Source organism: Chionomys nivalis, chromosome 1, assembly GCF_950005125.1.
Source record: "Chionomys nivalis chromosome 1, mChiNiv1.1, whole genome shotgun sequence".
Taxonomy (NCBI): domain Eukaryota; kingdom Metazoa; phylum Chordata; class Mammalia; order Rodentia; family Cricetidae; genus Chionomys; species Chionomys nivalis.
In genome coordinates, this window is record NC_080086.1 from 11,479,548 (window position 1) to 11,490,389 (window position 10,842).

The following is a 10,842-nucleotide window of genomic DNA, read 5'->3' on the forward strand; positions in this document are numbered from 1 at the left end:
GGCCAGCAAGCATACATACAGACAGAACACTGTGTATATAATAAATAAATAAATCTTTAAAAAAAAAGTAATAGACAGGCACCTTACTGATGTAACAAAATGCCTGACCGAAGTTAAGTAAGAAAGGGAGAGCTCATTCTGTTTCCTGGTTTTAGGGCACAACTTCCAGTGATAGAGAAGTGTGATGTAGCTGACCACATCACATCCCCAGTGAGGAAGCAGAGAGAAATAGAGAGACAAATACTGGCCCTCATCTCACTTTCCTCTTTGTTTTCATTCCCAGATGTCCATCCATGGAATGGTGTGACCCATATACATGGTGGGGTTTCTCTACACAACTAAATCTTTTTGGAAACATTCTTAAATAGATGTGTTCCCATGGTAATTCTGAATGCAGTCAAATTTATGGTGAAGACTAGACTTCACACTGGGGGAACTGTTAAAGGAGGAAGAGTAGCCATCATTTATCTTACATTTCCCTCGCACTGACTACCCAGTGAATTATACACAATGCCACCTCCAATTGTTTTGCTTTTGAAGTATTTTCCTATTTCTAAAGAAGTATGGAAAGAAATAGGACAGATTCTCTCTTTTACTTTTCTACTGATAAGTAGATTTGCTATCCATTGGTAAATCATATTTTTAAAATGAAAAAAATTACTCATTAAAGGTGGCTTCAGAAAGTTGCAAGGTGGTATAAGTGGTTTTCAGCTCAAGGATCACATGTGATTAGAATATATGACCTAGATGTGCATTGTCGTTGCCATTAACCTGCACTCATCTATCTTAGATTTCCTTTCTTGGCTTCATTTCCCAATCAGAGGAGACTAAGAGACTATGAAGGGCTCATCCCTTAATGGGGACATCTACAGGACATGCCTCCTCTCACGACTCAGATACCATCATAGAAGAAAGAGTATATAAATATTATAAGAGCTAGAGGTTGGAGAAGAACATGAAAAGTCATTTTCTACACATGATGAACTCTTTGCACACATAGCCTCATAGCAGTTTTGACCAAATATACAAGATCTACACAAAATCAAGCCATTCAAAACCATATCATGGTTGAGGAAAGGGGTTTGGGAACATACTTCTAGTTAAGGAGATTTTGGCAACTATTGACTGCAGGGGAAGGTTGTCTACACTCCAATTGATAGCCCTATACCCATGAACTTACAAATAATACAAATCGGACTAATTTAATTTTTTAAAGTACATGAGCCAAGAAAAGAGTTCTGGCAGAGGTAAACTGGGAAGATTTGGAGGGGAGGGACTGGGGGAGACTTTGATCACAACATCATGGATACTTATATAAAATCCTCTTAAATAATTAAATAAAAAGTAAAATTTATCCCGTCAGAGTAAATTTAAATGGGTATTTACACAAACTCTCTAGAATTTCTCTAAATAAAAATAGGACATTTTTCTTGATTCTCTAGAGGATTATGAACTAGACTTCTGTTAAAAATATATTACTGCTAGTTTCATAAATCCCAGTGTCCAAATATTGGTCCAATATTTGAGAGGATCAGTTGAAATGTACTAAAGGCAAACATTTTTCAAGTTATTATTAGATTGTAGAAATATATGGTGAAGTTGCCCTTGGAAAAACAAGGACATCCATAAAAGGGAAATTTAAAAAAAAATCAACAGCATATGCTTAGCTCTTGTCAGCAGGGTTCCAAAACTGAACCAGTTACTCAAGATGAGTGATGTCAAGCTTACTGTCTTGGGTGGTAAAGGAACAGGGAAATCAGGTGAGTTTTACTGTCGTGTCTAGCATGACGAGAGAGACAAACTAGGGTGTTAAACAATAGCCATATATTATACAAGAAGTTATAATAAATTCAGTCTGTGAAATAATTTGTATAATTTTTTTGTGTGTGATTTTTCAATCTTTCAGGCAAGTTACTGTTTAGTTATGAGCTATTTTAGGAGGTGAGCCAATGCAGTTGCTAAAAATATGAATCTGTATCTTTTTCTATCAATGTTTAAAATTCTAAAAACCAATAAGAGGCCATTTTATCACTTTCCTGCCTCTTACCCCAGTACTCTTGCCTGCAATCCCACCAGTAGTGAATTGTCCAGATGTGAGGGTAAGGTGGGCAGAGTTAAATGGAGTATGGAGTGTATTTTTTATTGGCAGCACTACAAAAGGGCCGTGACTGTCTGGAGACATGGCTGTGTGGACACCCTGGAACCTAGCACAAAAGGCCCTAATTCTGGAATGTGCTATTCTCTTCTGCTTGCTTTATTTGATTCTGCTGCACAATATACTGGCAGTAAGATTTCCACCAATGAATAACAGCCTAACAACAAGAGCTGAGTAATTAGCGGACTTGGGTGTTTTAGAAAGACAATAAACTGTTTGAGTCTTAAACTATTTCCAGGGTACTAACTCTCTGGATCCCTTACAAACTGCACATGCTGGACATGGCTTCCATCCTTCCTACACATAGAGCCTTAAACAAGATTTATTTAATAGGGAAAATAAAGGTTGTAAGAGCTTTGGATTTCAAATATAATGAGTTTTATATTTGGACTTTAGAAGGTAAGGCAGTGTACATGTTTGACGAATTTTGTAACAATTTACCTGTATAACATGTAAGATCACATATTTCTATTTACATAATCATGGTTTTCCACAGCTTTTAGGTCAGAATTCAATGAAGTTTTAAGCTCTTATCTAAGACTTGCTGGTTACTGAGTGAAAATCAAGTTGATGGACCTAACTGAATATCAGTATTATAATAAAACAAGCCTAAATTTTGTCTATTCATTTAACAGCACTTACTGTAAGGTTTCTTACCAAGAGGTTCATTGGAGAGTATGCTTCGAATCTTGGTAAGTTGCTGCTGTACACTTCTACCCTACTTAATGTTTCAGTATCACACTTTAACTTAATTAAGAACAGAGAGGCACATTGACAGAATCTGCTATTTTTACATTCATTAAAATGTTTTAATTTAAAGACTCTAGTTTTAAATACCAAAGTAAGTATTTGAGTGGAATGTTTTCATCATCAAGATTATCTAATATGATGAATTAGAAAGTCGGGGGTTTTCAAAGTCTAAAACTAAAAAAAAAGTAAGGTTGTAGTTATCTTTCTCAAATGCTCCAAAGCATGCTCATGCATTTTTTGCAAAGTGCAAAAAGGTTTTGATAATTAACATCTGATAAACGATTAGTATTCACAGCAAAAGATTAGTGAAATACTAAAGGATTAGTATTCACAGTATCCACAGAAAAAACACCCATGAAATGATGCTTGTAAAAATGGTGTAAAAATAAAAGAATGACACATTAATTAAACGTCATATTGTTATCTAGGCTGTTTCGATAAATTTTAGAGAAATTATACAAAAGTTGCCAATAAAATCCTAAGGTCATTTTCCTAAATCTGACTCAGTTTTGACTCTGTTTATTTTTATCTTAGGATATAGGAGATACCACAGAATAAAATGAAGAAATTTTGTTAGACCCTTAAGTATACCTTTTGCTAAGAGATTGATCAAAATAATGGAATTTATATCTTATCTGATCAAAGACCTGAGGTTAATTTTTTTTTCATTTTTAAAATCAACAATAGCAGAACACTAGGAAATGTAAGGGAGTCATTTTTTCTTCAATATTACTTATTTAGTGTTAAAGAGGTCATAATATTTTTTTTTCTTTGAGAATCCCAGAAAACATTTGTTCTTGAGAGGGCATTATCAGCATATTGCTGAAAATGGTTTTAAAGATTTGTGTCACATGGCTTTCTGTGTGTGTGCAACACAGTATTTCCACTCGTTTGACATTGTGAACATTTTAAAACAAGTGTTTGAAAACTGCCTACAGAAAGAAAGCTGCAGAAAATCAGAAATTTCTATGTTTCATTTCAAGGAACAAAAATCTCAGGCACAGGGGTCAACATAATATACAAGCCAAGATACCTGACTGAGAAAGTTTTCCCTGAACAGAGACTTAATGCAAACAAGATAATGCAGTCTCTAAAGGTGGCAACAATGAAACCTTCACCTAATCCTTTCTACTATGCAGTTAAATAAACAAATGAAATGTTTACACGTTCCCAGCTGTGACATCTCCGTGTATGATATAAGACCTGAAGACATTTTGAAAATATAAGCATGTGACCCAAAGGTCTCCAACGCTATGGAAACAGGCTAGCAAAAGCAACTTCATCTTGTCAAGGAAGGATAGAAGGGGAAATTAAAACACTCTAAAAACAGTTAGAGATGACAGCTCTTACCAATGCTGTGAGATTTGAGAGAAAGTGTTTTAAACTGTCTGGGAAAGTTTATATTCAGGGCAAACAGTAAATTTGAGAAGTTTAGAAAAGAAAAGAAAAGAAAAGAAAACACCTCTGTAAACAAAATCTCATGTCTGATGAAACTATGACAAATGTTCTATTTGTAAGGATTTTAAAAGTCAGTCTTCATCTTCTGAGGAAACATTCATTCATCAAATGTCTGCTTGTTTTGTAAAATAGAGATTTATTGACTTTATTTTATGTGCATATATGTGTCTCTGAGTTCATGTGGGACATGAACACAAAGGTACCTTGGGAGTTAAGAAGAGAGCATCAGATTCTAAGAACTGGAGTTACAGAAAGTTTCGATCTATGGGTGCTAAGAAATGAACCTAGGACTTCTGCAAGAGCAGCAAGCACAAAGCACTGAGAAATCCCTCTAGCCCCTTCTATTACTTCTTATTATGGGTTACAGAACAATTTTCAGAGTTAGTCAAGTTTTTGTGTTAGTGTATTAATTTGTGGAGAAATAAAACTGGAGGAAGGGTTAGAGAAATTATCCATCCATTCATTAATGAAAGAAAGCTCATATTCATTCATCAAAGAATATTCATTGAATAACTGTTATAGTCCATATATTTTCTATAGTAATGGGGTATGTCAGAGCACAAAAGAATGTGTTTAAGTTATCATAGAATTTGTAGTATTAAAGAATGATTTGTCAACCCAAGCCAAAAAATTATGTAATTTGATGATAAATGCTATAAAAATAAATAAGACCAGAGAAAAGCATGGATATTGTATGTATTATATTTTGCAAGAGTCAAATGGCAGAAGTGGTTGTTTTCAGTACCAATACATGGGGAGCACAGCCACAGGGGCTTATTCAATCCCCAGGACAGTCTAGAATATGTAGAGGTACACTGCCTTGAAACAAAAGTAAAAACAAATGATAAGAGGGCAAAACTTTTTTTTAAAAAGGTACCGGTAGAGCAGAGACTTGCTGAAGAAGATATGTAAGGAATTACATCCCAGGTGATAGAAGGAATAAATTTCAAAGTTTGGATGTGACAAGCTACTGACAAAGTAAAGTAATATCCAAGTTGGTTGATAGTGGACAGAAGGAGAGAGATATACATAATACACAGGGCTCTGATCCATGACAAATGGTACAAAACAGTGAGTATAAACTGCATCCAAATGTGGAGTGTGGGGAAATGGTGAAGTTTGAGTTAAAAAAAAAACTTAAGAAACATGACAATAAGTAAAGAAAATTAAAACAGAAATAGAATATGCTGTGTGAATATCATATGAAGGGAATAATTGAGATTTTGTCAGTGATCAAATATAGCAGTGCAACTAATGAGGTGTTCAAGATTGAAGGTGAGTATAAATGTATTGAACTTAAATCATTTTCACGTGTTTATAAGGTGTTGATAATGAGTACTTACTAAAATGTGAGATGGCTCATGTATAAGTTGCTTTATGCCAAGCCTGAAGATCCAACTTTCAACCCGAAATTCATGCTGTGGAAGGAATTTGCCTTCTGTCTTCCACATAGCTTACACACACACACACACACAAACACACACACAGAGAGAGAGAGAGAGAGAGAGAGAGAGAGAGAGAGAGATACACACACTTACATTTATTAATCAATCAATAAAAATAATAAACAGTAAAGAAATTTGTAGTGATGAGGCGACCAGGTCTGCTTTTCGTCTTGCCCGGCTTCTGCACGGCTAGCTTAGCCCCGGAAATAATAACACAGAATCTGTATTCATTTAGACACTGCCTGGCCCATTAGTTCTAACCTCTTATTGGCTAGCTTTTACATATTGATTCAACTCATTTCTAATAATGTGTATCCCCACTTGACTGTGACTTACCAGGATGAGTCTAACTGGTGTTCATCTCGGAGAGGAGAGCCATGGCATCTGCCACACTGCCTTCTACCCAACATCCTGTTCTGTCTATTCCACCTACCTAATTTTCTGACCTATCAAAAGGCCAAGGCAGTTTCTTTATTTGACCAATGAAAGTAACTTATAGATAGAAGCCCCCCCCCACTCCAGAAATTCATGGTAGAGGAGACATAACAGAATTTCTGATGATTTGTTTATTCATGGATGAGAGGACATTTTAATGTGTTGAGACAGTATGAATGAGTCTTTGGTAGAAGTATCTGTATTATACCATAGGAGGATAAACAAATGAGTAGCCACAACTAATTTAAGGGATCATCACAAAATATTCATGGTTTCCTCACCAGCCCTGAGCAAAAGATACTCTACTATCCTGTGAAAATATGATTGCTGAAAGTCTGGAGATGACTTGGTAGTTAAAAGCATGTTATTCTTGCAGAAGACCTGGGTTTGGTCCAGCACCCACATGGTAGGAAATAATCATCTGTAACTCGGGTTCCAAGAGATCCATTGTTCTCTTCTTTTTCTGGAGGCACCAGACACACTCGTAGACAACACACACACACACACACACACACACACACAGAGAGAGAGAGAGAGAGAGAGAGAGAGAGAGAGAGAGAGAGAGAGAGAGAGAGAGAGAGAGGAATAAATCTTCAGTAGAAATAGCCAGGAAATATGACTTGCTGAATTTGGCAGACCAAGGCCAACTGCTAACAAGGGTTTATTCTGAAGTTTTCCCATAATGACAAAGAGCACACATATATTTTTTTTCAGAATCTATCTACAATAAGCAGTTGTGTTTGGAAGGGAAAGCATTGAATCTGGAAATATACGACCCATGTTTTCAAGTAAGTCAAACAAAACATCTCTTTGTTTTACTTTTCTTCAAGCATAATTTAAAGAGTAGTGGATAAATAATGCCAACACTAAAATAAAATTTCTTATTAATTTTAATTATCAAAATGTTGACATTTCTTTTAGTATAAATTGTATTATTGAGATTCCTATAAATATTGATTAAAAGTTAGCATAGAAGAATACCTTTTATGCACAATAAAAGTGAGCCCCGAAAATAGTCTTAACAACAATCTTTTAGATTTTATTTCATGTGTATGACTGGAATCACAGATGGTCGTGAGTGACCATGTGGTATTAGGAACTGAACTTGAACCTTCTGCATGAGCAATAAGTACTCTTAGCTATTGAGCCATTTCGCCAGCCCATTAAAAGGAATCTTTTTAATTTTTTATTTTAATTTACCTTTTAAATTTCATTTTACATTCCCTGTTCTCCTACCCCCACCCCTGCCTTTCCTGCCAGGTTACTCCCATCCAGTCCTCACAAAGGGTATGGACTCCCTTGGGAAGTAAACAAAGTCTGGCACATTAAGTTAGGGCAAGACCAAGCTCTTTCTCCTACACTAAGACCAAGCAAGACATTCCACCATAGTGAATGGGCTCCAATAAGGTAGCTTATGCACCAGGGTTAGATCCTTTTCCTACTGCCAAGTGCCTCACGGGTAGTCCAAGCTTCACCACTGTCTCCCACATATGGAGGGCCTAATTAGTTCTCATGGAGGCTCCACAGATGTCAGTCTAGAGTTGCTGAGTTTCCATGAGCTAGGTTCAGCTGTCTCTGTAGATATCCTCCTCCTAGCAGTGGTCATACATACTCCTGTGAGTTCATCGTGTAGGGGTCAGAAATTAAGAACGTCTTGTCTGTTCAGTTTATATTTTCACTAAATTGTCTACGTTTGTAACTGGTTTTCAGTAGAGCGTACATAAGACAAATTTTGAATATAACTTTGTTTATCTAGTCAATGTACTAAAATATCAAAATAATCTTCCAATTATAATCTCTCAAAATATCTTCTCATCATAAACATGATAAATAAATGGTCAGCTTTCTAACATTTCCAAAGAAGTTATTGATTTGTTTTAGCTATTTTACCCTAAATTATCCTATAAATCTTTTTAGATAAACTCATAATTTTTTCCCTTTCATGGAGTTGAATCTACTATTGCAAATAAACAGATATAACAGGTTGGGGAGGTAGCTCAGCGGGTAAAGTGCTTGCCATGCAATTATTAGGGCCTGGGTTTGGATTTCTAGAATCCACGTAGAGCTAGGCACTGTAGCAAACCTGTGTAATTCTGACACTCCTGTGCTGTGATGGAAGGAGACAGGAAGTCTGTGCACAGGACAGCCTGTTGTCCATAACAAAAGCTCTGTCTCAAGACAAATACCTAAGGTTCTTGTCTGACCTCTACATGTTTGCCACGCTTAGGATGTGATGACACTCACATGTGAACATAGATGTGTACAACCCAAACACACAAACACACACACACACACACAAATAAAAATAGTCTGCTAATTAGCATAGATGATATGCTTTATTCAAGAAGATGTGTGAATATTAATTTAAAAGGCATCATATCAAATTTTTAGAAAAATATTTTTTAAAGAAAGTTGTAAAGTGAGATTAAAATAACTATGATAGGCTTTTGTTTTAGTTTAAGAAAGACAATGATAAGAAAGAAACTCCGAAAGCACTCCTTAGAAGTTATTGTTCTTTAGAAATGATTGTTCTTTAGCCTTATTGAACTCTCCCTCAGGTGAAATGGGTAACTATGAATTAACTGAAGCATAGAACTTTGTTGTGAGATAACTACACTTGAATGTGCTTGGTTCATTTTCAGCCGCAGAAGACAAAGTGTTCCCTCACAAGTGAGCTGCACTGGGCAGACGGGTTTGTGATTGTGTATGACATCAGCGACAGGCCTTCCTTTGCTTTTGCAAAAGCCCTTCTCTGCAGAATCCGGGAGCCACCGACTACTCATTGTAAAAGGTAAGACATTTGATTCTCATCCCCTTTCCATTTTCGTAAATCATCATCTTGCCCTGAGCATCATTAGAAAGAATTTAATACAGACTTTCAATTACAAAATTTAACAGCCCTGAACAATTCCCCTTCCCATTCCACAGGAGCTACACACGTAGTAAAAGAAATCAGATGAGGATGCTTTATGTCCTGGCTGACATAAACAGTTACTTGCCCGGAGTAAATGGGCATTTTACAAGATAGCTTCTATTGTTAACATGACACTCACTAGCAAAATAATGGTCCTCTCTACAACAGATACTTCACACTTCCACCTTTCCTTTCCGTTCTCATGAAAACGTTGAGGATCCTAAATAAATCCAGATTTGTTATGTTTGGTCTCCTGTGAAATCCAGTTCCTCATTACTGGTTACCTGGAATGTCACAGCAAAAGCAGACTGAATAGTCCACCATTTACACATGGTAAGGGTGGAGATACGTTTTTTTCCGCTCTACCCGAGATAAAAATGTGGTCAGCAATTCACTGCTAACTGTCTAGGCACACAGGACGGTGAAGGAAGATGACTGTGTCTGAGAGCTTTTGCTCTATTAATGAAACACTTAGCTGTTTGAGATTCTTTGTTTAATCTCTCTATTTTTGTTGCTTCAGCATATCTCTTTGAAAGTGTTAATTTTTGCGTGCATGCCGATGTGAGGAGTTACATAGCTTCTTATCAGTGTTGCCACATGGTCCTGGATGATGGTACAGTTGAGTGGGGGCTTAAAGCTGCTAATCTTCTAACTGATAATTGTTACCTGGGTTTAACACAACATCTGTAAAAGATAACTAAGTTAGTTACTCTTGCATAGGTGTGACACTGTACCCAGCAGAAAAAGTTTAAGGCATGACGGATTTATGTTGGTTAACAGTTTCAATTGTTTAGCCTATGTCACGTATCTCCATGCTTCTGGACTTTGGGGTGAGGTAGAATCTTATGGTTTTGTTGTGGGGCCTATTTCCCTATGTTGTTTAGCACATAGAGAGACGAAGTAGGGAAGATTACAGCCAGCCCCGGTTACTATACTTATCCTGAAATAAAGAATACTTGTGTCCTCCAAGCTCTAAACTTAGAGAGCCTTACTTGTGTTATTTGTTCCTTTCTGTGGAAAATGATTTTGTAGCACTGGGGATATGTGTCTCTAAGTACACCCTAATGGCCATAAGCATAATACCTAATAGGACTTATTTTTGACTCTTTGTCCTTTGGATATAACCTATGTTACTTTCTAGAGTTGTTGAAACCATCTTGAAAAAGTTACTAATTGTGTTTCAGGATGGTGGAACCAGCTGTGGTTTTAGTTGGCAACAAGCAAGACCTCTGCCACATGAGAGAGGTTGGCTGGGAAGAAGGGCACAAGCTAGCAATGGATTTCCACTGCCAATTCTGTGAACTGTCTGCAGCAGAGCAGTCCTTAGAGGTGGAGGTGATGTTTCTCAGACTCATCAAGGACATTCTGATGATCTTCAAACACAAGGAGAAGAGGAGATCCAGTGGCTCTAAATCAATGGCCAAACTGATCAATAATGTATTTGGAAAGAGAAGAAAATCTGTTTAGAAGATATATAACACAGGGGACTTGATCCATCAGAGGGTTTCAAATATTTACTATAACAAACATGATTTATATAATTAAAAGACAAATTTTGGGGGGATATATAAAATAAGTGAAAATGAGTCATGACTGAATTTTAAAATATGTAGTTTGTCTCTTTGGTTACATCTGGCTTATACTGCTTCCCACATAAATGCTCACTTCTTGTACAAGTGAATACC

The 10,842-nt window shown here is 36.4% G+C and overlaps 1 protein-coding gene across 1 annotated transcript; it reads left to right on the forward strand.

Annotated features, from left to right (window-relative positions):
* The first annotated feature begins 1,708 nt into the window (after positions 1–1,708).
* Positions 1,709–10,624, forward strand: Rergl (RERG like). The gene is made up of 5 exons (XM_057791538.1): positions 1,709–1,760; positions 2,791–2,847; positions 6,958–7,031; positions 8,886–9,034; positions 10,342–10,624. The coding sequence occupies exons 1-5, from the start codon at positions 1,709–1,711 to the stop codon at positions 10,622–10,624; spliced, it is 615 nt and encodes a 204-aa protein (XP_057647521.1).
* The last annotated feature ends 218 nt before the right edge of the window (positions 10,625–10,842 follow it).